Source organism: Thunnus maccoyii, chromosome 3 (genome assembly GCF_910596095.1).
Source record: "Thunnus maccoyii chromosome 3, fThuMac1.1, whole genome shotgun sequence".
NCBI lineage: Eukaryota > Metazoa > Chordata > Actinopteri > Scombriformes > Scombridae > Thunnus > Thunnus maccoyii.
The window spans coordinates 25,705,437-25,719,111 of record NC_056535.1 but is presented as its reverse complement, the minus strand read 5'-3'; the positions used below and the strand labels follow the sequence as shown (position 1 = coordinate 25,719,111).

At 38.5% G+C, this 13,675-nt stretch overlaps 2 protein-coding genes across 2 annotated transcripts; both read right to left on the bottom strand.

Annotated features, from left to right (window-relative positions):
- Positions 1–300: 300 nt before the first annotated feature.
- slc25a55a (solute carrier family 25 member 55a) lies at positions 301–6,086 on the bottom strand. The gene is made up of 10 exons (XM_042407067.1): positions 5,952–6,086; positions 5,149–5,254; positions 4,560–4,685; positions 4,095–4,150; positions 2,705–2,795; positions 2,496–2,614; positions 2,161–2,356; positions 1,896–2,050; positions 1,726–1,801; positions 301–1,613 (listed from the first exon to the last, which is right to left on the bottom strand). The coding sequence occupies exons 2-10, from the start codon at positions 5,166–5,168 to the stop codon at positions 1,454–1,456; spliced, it is 999 nt and encodes a 332-aa protein (XP_042263001.1). The 5' UTR covers positions 5,169–5,254; positions 5,952–6,086; the 3' UTR covers positions 301–1,453.
- A 4,658-nt stretch (positions 6,087–10,744) lies between these two features.
- Positions 10,745–13,668, bottom strand: tshba (thyroid stimulating hormone subunit beta a). The gene is made up of 3 exons (XM_042407074.1): positions 13,586–13,668; positions 13,286–13,487; positions 10,745–12,500 (listed from the first exon to the last, which is right to left on the bottom strand). The coding sequence occupies exons 2-3, from the start codon at positions 13,448–13,450 to the stop codon at positions 12,222–12,224; spliced, it is 444 nt and encodes a 147-aa protein (XP_042263008.1). The 5' UTR covers positions 13,451–13,487; positions 13,586–13,668; the 3' UTR covers positions 10,745–12,221.
- Between the last annotated feature and the right edge of the window lie 7 nt (positions 13,669–13,675).

The window sequence follows — 13,675 nt, the reverse complement described above, 5'->3', positions numbered from 1 at the left end:
ATAGTTGTCAAACTGGAATTTTCCTTGATAACTTACCAAAAATATAAAGCACATTGTTAATATCAAAAAGCTCTGATTATAGAAATTGACATTTCTGCTCCAGTACATTTTAAAAACGGTTGCTCCTGCCTGTTACAGACTGTGTGCCGTCGTCTCAGCTGTAGTGTTGTAGACAAGTTATAACAGTGTCTGTGACAAAATGGCAGCCAAACATAGTTCATTTCCGCCATTTGTGGTTGTGTTTAATATCATCCTTCATGCAGCGTCTCTTATTGTGCAGTCAATAAATCCAGTCACACAGAATGAGTGCATTGCAAATTTTAATGTATATATATACATATATACACACTGTATGTACAAAAAGCCATCACAAAAAACAAAGTATGGTAACAGTCATTTTTCACATGCTCACAGTAACGGTAATAATGTGTTTTTTTTTTGGCCGAGAGCTTTGCTTCTCCAGAATCAGACAGAAATGTCAGTCTGCTCTGTTAAGGCATAAACCAAAGACGGCTGATAATTAGGAGTCAAATCAGAAAAGTATGCATATGTAAATATCTTAACTGAGGTTATGTGGACAAACACATACATATATATATATATAATGTGCATGAATGCATCTCAAGTTTTTGCAGATATTAGGATACAAAGAATGTGGTTCACAGCTAAACAACTGTAGGGCTAATATCAAGTATCTATCAGGACACTGTTCATGGTTTAGTAAACCGTATGGTCCCATTTCAGTAGGAAGGTTCATGATCAGTAAAATTAAACATGTACACTCAGTTATTGCTGAAAATGTATGTAAAAAAAAAAAAATAGATCCCTTTGAAATAAATGGTGTAAATTGGGCCCAAATGTACACCCTCACTTGAAACATTTGTTCCAACTTGAGGGTTTTGTAACATGAGACAGCTTGGAAAAGAAAGAAACACATACAAAAAAAAACAAAAAACTGCAAACTACTGCATTCAGCAAGTCAAAAATAAAACTGTAGCATACACATACAAAATAATGTGAAAAGGGATAGCATGGAAGAGAAAACAAAAACAGGTCTGTCTCTTAGATGGAGTGATTCCCAGCTCCCCTCCCTCACAGAGGGAAACACAGCAGGACTGTCTAGGGACAAAGAAAGAATAACACTGCAACTCTGAGTCCCTCAACCCAGTAAGGCTAATAGCTTCAACTGCAAACGTTGGCAGTAGCCTTCTGAATAAGCCACAAAAGTGTTTAAGTGCAACACAGCTTTCAGACCATACAGAAGATGGTAGGTGATAGTCTTCAAACCCGGAAGCCTTTCTGACTGGTCACACCAGACTGTCTCATTTCTTTTTTTTTTTCTTCTTCTTCTTCTTTTTTTTCTGCTGTAAACTGATGTATGTAGCTGCCACTTGTTCCATCCATTTACACTCAGAATGTCACATGTATATCCAGCCAGCACGTCGAAGTGGTCTCATGCTGACAGGAGGCTTAGAGGTGAGTTGTCCAGGATATATTCTCCAACACCAACAAAGTACATAACCTGCGCGATGCCAAACAGAGGTGCGATGACCAGAGCTCGGCAGCCGGCACCTTTCAGGAAGGCAGAGGGTCCCTCCTTCTGCATTATTTTACTGTGGAGACACAGCGGGATGGGTTTATTTATACACATATTTATTTAGGCACACAAAGAGGAGAAAAAAAAAATGCCATTATGTAACACAGTGAATGACTCGACTATCTCACCTTATACAATCCACAACTCCTTTGTAAGACTCCTCACTGGACCCTTTGTTCAGTGACTGCAGTCTGGTCTTCACCACTGGAGAGAAAGGAAATAACAGTTAGACAATACTCCAGATACATCACAGTGTTGCTGCTCATACAACAAACACATCGTGGCTCTCAACACTCACCATCACATGGGTTCACAGCCACTGCAGCGGTAGATCCGGCTGCACAGCCTGAGAGGAAAGCCCAGTAGAAGGGTGAGGACTCCTCAGGACTGGGTTTGCCTAGGCGGTTCAGGTTGGCAAACAACGGGAAGTAGATGACAGAAAAGGGAACGTCCCTGAAATAAATCAAACACAAAATGTTTCAGACTGGAAACCTGATACAAAGTAAACAGTCGTAACAAGTTCACATCTGCTTCCTCTTGAACAGGGAATTAAAAAAAAGTACCTCATCAGTGTTGCTCCCAGACCTTTGTAGAGCCCCTGGATGCCCTGAGTGTGGAGAAGTTCCTTTGCTATCTGTGTAGCCGACACAGCTCGAGGTGGTGTGACCACCGTGCCGGAGTTGTAGGAGCGACTGAGCATGGTGTTGGTGGCCACAAGCTTGGTGGGAGACATCATGACTGGCTTTTGCTGCTGAGCCGCTTTGGACAAAAGACAAAATATATAAATATACACACAATGGATATGAGTAAAATGTGCCACTATTTCTAAATCCTACTCGAGATGTTACAAACACATTATTATGCATAAGAGAGTCAACATAAACTGTAATCTTCTTACCAAGTCTGCCGGCATCCTGTAGCTGTATCTTCAGCATTTCCATTGGGGTGGTGACAATGACTTGGCACATACCAGCACCACAACCAGCCAGCATCTCTTTAACCACTGTCAGGCCCTTTCTGATAAGAGATAAGAGAAATATTATGCAACGCAACTGACGAGATACTGTATTTTCATGAGATTATTCCATAAGGAGGATTATTGCTTACCCATCTTTGGCAAGGTGATGGCGGAACAAGTCATTAGCAGCCAACTTGATTGCCTTCTCAGGGGTAACCAGGGTCAAATTTACAGCAGCACCTGAAGAAAAAAAAACCACACACAGTTACCACTGAAGCCACAATCAAGTTTTCATTTAGCACATGTACAAAACATTCCCCGCCGTTATCATTACAACATTAGAATGTCCACTGTATAGCTAACGTACACAAAAGACAAGTCAAAAGCTTCAGTCGTAATGATGAAGGGGGATTACATCGAGAAATTACATTTAAAAACATGTTTCAGAGGGAAAATGAGAAACAAGCAAAACATAAGACAAGGAAAAGAAATTAGGAGGTTAATGAATGTCCAGAGTGGAATGCAAACATCAAGTCTATGAAGTGAGTTATTTTATGATCACAGGGTCCACTATGTGTGGAGAAAATTTCAAGAAAGGAAATCTGTGTGTCTAGAGGAGGGCTACCAGTCAGTAAATAGGTTAATGACAACAAACAGACAGACGACAGAGGAGATGTTAGTGAAAGAACAGACCGAATCCTTGATTATGTACTGTGTTCACAAACTTTAGGTCAACTTTAAAAATCAATCTGTGAGACTGTTAACATTTCAGATAAACATCTTATTATAAAATTTCTCCACAGATTCATTTACAAGATCAACCAAAGTCAGCAAAGGCACAATCCATAGTCTAGAAACTGAGGATCCACAACGAAATTGACAGGACAGTATAGAGACAGCCAAGAAGTTATTGACGAGTAGTCAAAATACAGAACGAATAGATGGCAAAACAAAAACAGTGTGCCTATAGTTTTAAGTAGAGCAATATTGTAAGAACCATTTAATGATTTGCCTCCAGCGTGGCTGCGCCTTATCGGCTAGCCTTCAATATCCCAGGGGGACCCAAGTCTGTAATATGAAAAACACAGATGCAAACAAACAGCATTCCTCACACAAGCAGAGACCCACACTAAAGGCCTCCATTTTCCTCACATTAAGATTCTACTACTTCTTTTCTACATTGCAATAAATGAACTGATAATGAAAACAGTACATTTTTCAGTTTTCATACACTGCATGTAGGCTACTAAAACCGTCTATACATAGAAGAGGTAAAAGTAGTAAAAACCACTTAACATGAGAACAGCTTTGGCCACTTCTCTTTTTTTATAACTCATCACCATATTTCTAAGTAAATCAAGCACCAACAACACACTGTATCTGAACGCTCAGTAAAGACTAGGTGCACCCAGTAGTTATATCACTGTTCTACCTCACCAGAGAAAAATCTTACCCCCCCCTCCTACATTTAATCCTTTTGTAGCACTTCTATATGTTCTAGCCCGCTGGTTATTATATTCAGATGTGTATAAATCTTACCTCTGTACATTCCAAAGTAGCCCTCTGATCGAACTGTTTTGACAAGGCAGTCCATCCTACAGAAAACACAGCAAAGAAAAACATTATCAGTAAGGCTAATTTAAAAAAAGGAGTGGAGCAAAGAAACATATTTACTTAATTATTTAAACCCACTAACAACTTAACGAGAATGTGGGTTAGAGAATAGTGACTGCTCTAAGGAAACATAGGCTCCACTTGATAAATGGGAATCTCCACCCTTCAAAGGTATTTTTAAAAAGGTGTTTGGCCCATCTCACTGGAGAGGAGTGAGGAAGGTGAACACTAGTCATGACCCATCAAGTCAGGAATGTCACTCATTATCCTACTCACTCAGATGTATGTTGTGTGTGTGGGATTAGCAAGAATAGAACTGGATTTTACAGGGGACGTAGTGGGTGTAATGACGAGAGAATGAGTGTGTCGTGTAAGACTAAAAATACTCACATGCTCTTGTAGACCTGCTGACCTCGTCTCTGATTCTGCAACCTGGTCTTTGCCAAGTCAATGGGGAACACACAAGTAACACCAACGATGCCAGCGATACCGCCGTTAATGAGCTTGGCTGGGAGACTGAAAGGAGTAGACAAAAAGGAAAACAAACACTCAGTTATGAAAATCAACCCTTAACATTGTGAACAATAAATGGTTAAAAATAAGATGAAGGTAGGAATATAATTCTCTGTTGTAAATTAAATATCTTTGGTGTTTGGACTGTTGGTCGGCCAAAACAAGCAATTTGAGGAAAAATGTAATGGACATTTTCTCCATTTGTTAATTGATAGTGAAAATAAGTTATGGTTGCAGCCCCTAGCTGTGGTGTTGAGGTGTCAAATACCAACTGGGGCAACTAACAACTTGTTTCATTATCGATTAACCTGCCACTTATTATAGAAGCTGTAACAGAGTAATATAGAACAGCTGCTAATTAATTTTCTGTTTATCAACTAACTGTTTCAGCTCTTGTGCCACCAATGAAACTTTACATCTGTCCACTTATACTATACGGAGAAATATAACAATATATGACACTCACCTGATCTGCTGCTGAGACATGATGACTTTGAAGTAAGGACAGGAGATTTCACTAAGAAACGAAGAAATGTGTAGGTCCAAGTGTTCTTCAGTCAATGAATAGATTCCTAGACAGATATGAAAGGTTGGAGTTACTTAAGAATATATATATGTAAAGGCGGGTTCCTGGTTGTTCACAGATTGGGTGTATCTAGCAGCTTATCCCCACCCACAGCACAGGCTTTGGCTTATCTTTGTGCCTCAGAGTCACGGGACCGTGATGCAGCAGGATGACTGACACTTGCAATCTGAGTAGTACAACCGGTGGGCGTGTTATAGCTCACATACCGGAACACCATAAATGGGCATTACCGCCTTTCATACATTCTTCATACTGATAAAGAGCTAAATTTCCAAGTAACATGCGAGCAGCCGGTGCCCCAAATCAAGCATCACTTTGCCGTTAGAGTGTTTTAAGGAGATAATGCAAAATCAACGAGAAAGAGCTTTTGTTCCTCTTGTAGCAAAATGCAAACCCTTTATTTCATTTGAAGCAAAAGTCCAGCATTAAGCATCTTCCGTCACAGAAAACTAAGGTTTTGGGTTTAAAGTTACGGATAGAAATAAGGAGGGAAAGCGTTGTTTCTTAACGGTTAACAGACGTTGCTTTCACTTCTATATTTAACTTAACGGTTGGTTAGCTACGTGAGCTAAGCTATCAATTCAGAACAATACCGTCCATGAGAACGAAACAAACCGGCTATAAAAGACAACTTTGTGACTTTAAAAACCCATAATTGCATAATTGGAAATCATTTTACTCACCTCAAGATTCTCTTGTAGTGGTTCTTTTAGTTCGTTTCGTGCCGTTTAGTTGAGTTCCGTAGCGTCCGTCTTGCCGGTTGTGTCTGTTAATATAGCTACGAGTAAGGCAGACTGGAAATTTCCATTCAGTTTTAACCGGGGGACTTACCCGAATTTACGCTGCCATTGGATTTAAACCAATCACCGCTTTGCAAATTTTCATACGAGAGGTTCATTGGCTAGTTTGACCGCCCCTCTTCTTTCATTGGGCGGCAGACCGATCAATCAAACTGTTCAACCAATCAAACGGCTACAAAGATGGTAAAGGGTGTAAGATGAAAGAAACTATTGTTAGACGAATAATTCTGTCATTTCTTAATGATTAAAAGTAAAATGACACAAATGCGTAAAGTTAAACATCTATATTAGGGTTTTACTATGAGACATTAGCCTAAGGTCGGTGAAGGGGTCAGGGCTCATGTCCCAATACGATCTTGAGGTTAAGATGATCTTGGTCTCATTCTAAGTCTATAAGCTAAGATCATAATGGCATTAAGATCACTTTGGATCAAGCAGGGAAATGACATCATTCTACTCTACTCTATTCTATTCTATTCTATTCTATTCTGGTGCACATAGGTTGGTGCTACGTTATACTTCTACTCCATGAGCACAGCTAGACGGTGCTGTGTAGTAGTTTTATGTATTTTATGAAGGATGTAGGCCATGCATGACTACAAACCACACATGGCATACACTGCAAGCCAATTTCCCTGTGGGGCAATAATAATAATAATAATAATAATAATAATAATAATAATAATAATAATAATAATAATAATAATAATAATAATAATAAAGTTAATCTCCACTACATTGTAGAGAGAGTAGGTGTTTTGCAGATTAATATTTCACACACAAAACATATTGTCAGTTTATAAAATATGACCCAACAGTTTGCAAGATTATTAAAATTAGCTCCCTATTGACCAGTTATAACAATAACATGCTGCTTGCATCAGCCATGATATAAAAATAATACAAAATTATAATATATATAGTAGTTCTGGTAGGGGCAATTTCTCTGCAGTGCAAATACTTTTATTTTTGATACTGATAATACTTTCATTAAAATAGGATAAATTACAGACAGTTTCTAAATTGTGCTAGTGCTACTTTTACTGAAGTGAAGTATCCGAATATTTCTTCCATACTTGTTGGTACTTGTTTCTTCATTCTTCAATAAAATAAACGTGGGTGGGGAAGTTGATGAGTTTCGCCCTTCTCTCATTACCTAATGCTGAAATGCCCACTGTTGAGGTAACCTTACTCTGAACTGCTGGACCGCCACTGTGATTGTCCAGGGCAGGTACTCACAGATATGATTGTGTGCAACAGTGTGTACATAAAGCACATTTTTTGATGAAAACGAGCCTTCATGCTCATTGGAGATAATGCACCAGCTAAATAAAAGTAAAAAAAGGTGTATTGAAGTGGTAAAACATCGACAAACATCGTCCATCTCTTGTTTCAGTTAAACCAGTAACAAAAGGTAGCCTATTGAATTTCACAAAGGGATTTTCCTGGGTTTAGAAAATTCTAATGAATGCGTTGCAATCACAGGTGCTCTTGTTGGCACAGGAACTGGTTTATCTGACATGTTGGTACAAGGCAAGGCATCCAGAACCTGTATATTTTTCTGCTGATGTATGACTGAAGCTGAAAAGTAATTGTGGATGGTTGTCAGGTTATTCTGTGTATCGTATTCATGTTTAATGTCAGATTGCCAAACATCTAGTCATCCAGTTTTCTGAAAATAGCTGAAGCAGGGCCAGAAATCAGATAATCAGGGATCATATCAACATTCACTGTAAACCCTGATGGCAAACAAGGAGCAGTCACACGGATGGATTCTCCAGTGCTTACACGGATGGTCTGTTTTGTAAATAGTTTGGACAATTTTGCAAATTTACTATAAGCTGCATGATAATAAGCTGTTTGTATGCTGTATGTTGATCAGAAAAACTTGCAAAATTGATAATGAAGAACATGAACATATATCGAACATATGGGTGTCTTATGTTTACATTTTTAAGTCAATCGAGTATTTCTAACATTGAAACCAGGTGTTACTATGGCTGGTTACACACATTATATTTATGTCCTATTTTTAGAGTAGAGTAAAGCTTTAAATGATGTAAGTGATGAGGGCCAAAATTCACAGTGTGTCAACACAGTCATTTTGGCTAAAATGCATTTAAAAGTTGATCTGAAGCTTATATGAGGCTTCAGCAGTCTGAGTTAGTCATATCAAGTGGATATCTGCCACATGTGCAGTATTTTTAGCATCAAATTCCCTCCTTGTGTTTCCTCGGACAGTGTTTTCCAGTTGAGCTGCGGTGGAAGTATAGTAACAAGAAGAGGGACTAAAGACTGTAACGTTGAAAGATATCTACTCGATTTGACTAATTTGGATGGCTGAAGTTTCATATTAGCTGCAAGTAAACTTTTGAATACATGTTTGCACAGAAGGAGGCTTGTGGATTACTTACATTGTAAGTGCATTATGAAGGAATTTTCTAATTGGCCAGTATGAACAAGAGAAATGATTATAGCAAGAAAAACCTGTTTCACCAGACTTCAATATCCCTGAGGGCCGATTTGGCTTACAGTCAGTAGCACAGATACAAAAGAAGGAATTAAAGTACACAGGATAATACCAACTTTGCTGTTGTCGTTGTCATTTGTCACCTAAACCATCATAAAAGGGCACTGAAGCCTGAAAACACCAATATTATCTAAGGAGCCAATCACTGATGGAATAAAAACACCCATATATCTGTTTGTGTTGCCTCCAGGAGGTAAAACCTCCAGCCTGATGGAAGCAGATTAAACTCACTATGTAAAGGCTGCTGGGGGTGCAGTAAGACAACCTGGGCTTTCTGTGTGGCTCTAACTTGATACAAATGACAAAGATCATTACAATGAACACTAGTGACTTTACGGCACACATTCACAATTTTTGCCAACATGTTTTTGTTTTGTAGACTGAGGTTACCAAATCAGCAAATGTTAAAAGTGACTCAATAAAAGAAGTCACAAAAAGGGGGACTTTGGCACTAAAAAGACTGTAACATTGAAAGATATCTACTTGATTGGACTAATTTGGACGGCTGAAACTTTTAAATACACTTTTGCAGAGAAGGATACTTGTAGATTACTTTCAATAGTGATTTGAAAACATTAAAATTTCTGTGAAAATTTAAGAATTTCCTTAAGAAGAACAATCTTTGATTTTCCTTTTTATAAATAAAACTGAGTGTTGGCATCAAAGTTTGTCATCCGAGACGGCTCTCAAATATTTGTACTGCTTTTATATTTCTGTTTTCTCTTGTGCGCATACAATCCAGCAATTATAGTAAACTGAAATAAGCACAAATATATAAAAAAGGACCATCTGTAACAATGCAAATGTGTTAAAACAGCACCTATGCGCCATTGGTTGTGGTGCAGCCACAGAAAAAACAAAAAATCTTCACATTTTTTTCTAGTTGAATAAACACAACACAAACAAAACTGTATGGATTGTTTGAATGAAAGAGTGATTGGTATGTGCACCACATAGCTGCCTCTCTCGGAGTGCTGATGGAGGCAAATTCCATTTCATCCACTGCTTTATCCATTATAGTATTAGGGTTTTCAAAACACCACCACACAGGGAATTTCAGCCGGGCAATTCAAACCATTGTGCCATATCTGTCCGATAGTTTGATGAGTCAAATCAGGTCAGCTGTGAACATAAAGTTTTTTCTGCATAATTTACCCCCCAGTTAAGTGTAATTACAGGTACAATAAAGCCAAATGGGACCATATCGTCAAACTGCACTCAGGACATGTTTTTGAACATCCATAACATGAAAAAATCACTATTACTACAATCAGCAGTTTACCTACACCTGAAAGATAAGAGACACTCTTTTGAGGACAACAACGTATATATTTTGGGAGGACAGATGGTTTGAAAGAGGAGTGAAGGAGGCCATCTATTTTAGCGTAGAGAAACCATCACTCAACAGAGAAGAAGGTCTACAACACCACTTATCCTCCAACTACAATGCTGTCCTTTCATCCCTTCCCAGGAGACTTAACAACCATTCACATGACAACTCCAACGACTGTCGTTTACACTTGGCCTCATGTGACTCCAACGACTGACAGCCAGGAACACTAACAAACCAAGTGGTATCAATGACCTTGATAACGACCCCACAAGGGTTAAATACCTGAGATTCCCTGACAGTCAATTAGAACTAGACTCACAGGTCAGTCTCTAAACGCTTTGGGAGGTGGAGATCTCTGATTGTCTGGTATCGCCAGACTAGTTAGAACTGAAGAGTTCCCTTGGATAATACTCCACCATCTTGTCAACTTACTGTTGGCAAGGTTAAACAGAGTGTCAGGTTGTCAGAAGTTGTACAAGCTTTCTAAAGGCTATAGTGGCTCAAGAGCATAAGTCTTGTCTGTCAGCACATTATGAACTGGTTTTCCATTGATATTTCCCACATACAGTTAACTGGGACTCATTCCATGTCTGACCCAAAAACCACACCTCACTTGAAAGTTGCATCAAGGTTTGTAATTTTATGAATTGTGTTAGGCGTCAGTGGCTCACAGGCATAGGTTGATATGGGGAGTAATGCAGATGGTGATGAGTTCCTGAATTGTTTGTTAAAAAGGTGAGAAGCTGTTAAGAGCTCCAGAACCAACAACACACACAATACAAGAACTGAGCCTGGGCTTATTTCATCTGACAAAATACTTTTTTATTGACATGAAGGCAGTTTGACACACACTAACAGAAGAATGCTGTGATATCCAGCAGTGACAGACTATAAGGTGACGAGAGAGCGATGTCACGGAGATCCACATGATGATGGACTTATCATACATTCTCCTACTCTCAACTGCTGTGCTATTAATAAGCCCCAGCTGTCTCCACAAATTCCCCTTTGTGAATGACAAACTACACACATAACTTGAGACAGAATTACTCAACAGTTAAACTCACACTGTAAGTTTGGTGAGTCTTCTGCGTGACCTGTGACTAGTATTTGTGTACACTTTTAGAAGGAATGTGTTGAAAATGTACACATTTACTGTGTACTACTGTCTTTTACATGTTGTGTCCATTTTAAACTGAGCTGTTTTACACATAGTTATCTGTATATTTAATATAAACACAGACTGTGTATTTGTTAATTCCGCCCAACACAATGTTTTATATTAGTGGGTTTAATTAACATTATGCGTGTATCTGTGTGTCAGCTTTGCTGTCAGTTGCTCCCCCCCGACTTGTACAAGAAGGGTCACGACTTAAAAACCTTCTACCTGTGGTGCCAGGTTGGGAGTAAGAGTAAGAAAAAAATGTCTTGTTGATTAACTGTATTAATACTGAAAATATCTCTTTACTACCATTAAAAGGCTAAAAAAAAGAAAAAAAAGTACAGCATATATATACACATAATAGTGTTGGTTTTCAGGTTTTGTTTTTAACACAGTGTGTGTAGCAAAGGTCAGCACAAAATGTGTTTGTATTACACATCTACACTTACGCTTCTTTGTAAATGTAATTTACAGCATCACAAAATCAAAATCAACACAAATGTTGTCCCCAAACCCATTTATGTGTTCAAATTTGAGACAGTTTGTGTTCATTTTAATGCATCTTATCTAAAGGTGTGGTTCATCATCCTCACTGATAATCCATTTCACAAGAAGAAGTTTATCAGCAATCACATGCCTTCCAGAAAGACTGTTGAGGCAAATATAGTATGTTCGAGGTGACATTGTGGAGTGTCATGGAATTGTGTTTGTTATGTGGTAAACAGAAAGCTACGGGACAACATGTGATTAAGTGAAGCACAGCTTAGTCAGAGAGCTATTTAGAGGCTTTAGCTTTAATTGAGTTGCTTTCAGAGTATCTCTTTCAGAGTAATAAGTCTGGGAGTCACACTCACATGAGTGTAGAGGTGGATAAATAATGACGCTGACAAAAATACATACCAGGATCAACCCCCTTTGTAAACTGAGAAGCAGAGCTGCAGCACACACACGTTGGGCAACAAAGGGACAATAAAACCGGCTGGTACAATAGGTAACAGTACAGGCAGTACACACATCACTGTCTCCATCACAAGCTAAAGGATGTCATTTGTCTTTCCTCAAAACATTCATGAATCACTCAGTTCCAGTTTGGTAATTGCAACAAACATGATGAGAACAGTAAAAGAATCAGAAGGGCATGACGTAGTTGCTTTGGCCAGGGTATGGGTAGATACGTCTAACTGGTTTGGTACATCTAGCTCCGTCCACACTGGTCCTGTGGGCGCACTCATCGCTGTCAGTCCTGCAGGCACCACAGTGGCAGCTGAGGGCCACGGGGTAGGTGAAGACAGGGTTGGCGTTGATAGGACAGCCGGGCAGTATGGCTGTGCGGTACTCCACCTTGTCATAGGTACAACCTTTCTGGATGAGGAAGCGCGGGCCGAGTATATCCCTCATATTGCTGTCCTGGTTACCAAACAAACACAGGAGTGACAGAACATTAATGATCTCATTCACATTTCAGTCTCGTGAGCTCATAACACGTCATTAAGGGCGCTTGTTTCCAAAATGTTTCCAAAATAGTCATTTTTATGACTTACCTGATGTCAAACATAACCATGAACTTTTTTTTTGATAAATGTGCGTCATGTGCTTATTGAAGGGACAATATCTTAAAATGTTAATGTTCTATGTTTGTAATGGATGACGGGGTCAAATTTTGGTCAAATGTTAGTTGTTATTTTCAACAACACAATTTTAAACTTTCTGTTGAAGATTATATTTTGAATGAAAAAAAAACCCCAAATTATTGTAGTTTCCTGATAAACTCTCTAAAAGTTAATAAAAACAAAAATAGTATATGCACAATGAAATACTGTAACTACATTTAAAAATATATATTTTCATGTTTTTACAACTCAATCTGACTTTGTTCTATTTTTATTTATTTCATATAATTGTGTTAAAAGTATTTTATTCTTTTTTTATTCTTTATTATCCTCATCTTTTCTGTTTTTTTATTTCATATGATTTGACTGTTCCCTCAATTTACACAGTTTAACACTTTGGTTATGATAAAATGGAACTTGACTGTTTGGCTTAACTAAGTTTTTTGAAGGAAAAACACCTTCCCGCCAATCAGAATGTAGAACTTTTCTATCTTTTCTTTTTCTGTATGATGATTTTTTCTTGTGTTCTCTTTTTACCTGAAGAGATTAATGACCCTCTGTTCTTCTAAAGGACATACATACCCTCGAGTAGCAAAATCCCATGCAAATAGTGGTGTTGATTGCCACACAGAAATCACACTCTGGCTTCTCCACATACAGGGTGAAATCAGTGGGTAAACACATGGGAACAGCTGGGCTGAACAGCAGAAAAAGGAGCCAGCAGGTGAACACTGCAGTATCAGTCATGTTAAGCAATGTTATTTCTTTCCAATCAATTTGAGACCTGCATGAAGAACAAAGACAAATTGACAACAGATAAGAGAGAATCAAATGTTTGGTATGTTAACTTAAATATGCTGTCACACTGCGTGTAAAAGTCACCTGCTTGAGAGATGTGGGCTTCTGCAGGCCTGATGATGCTGTGACTCTGAGCATCCCTGCTGAACAGTATTTATATGAACATTTTATAAT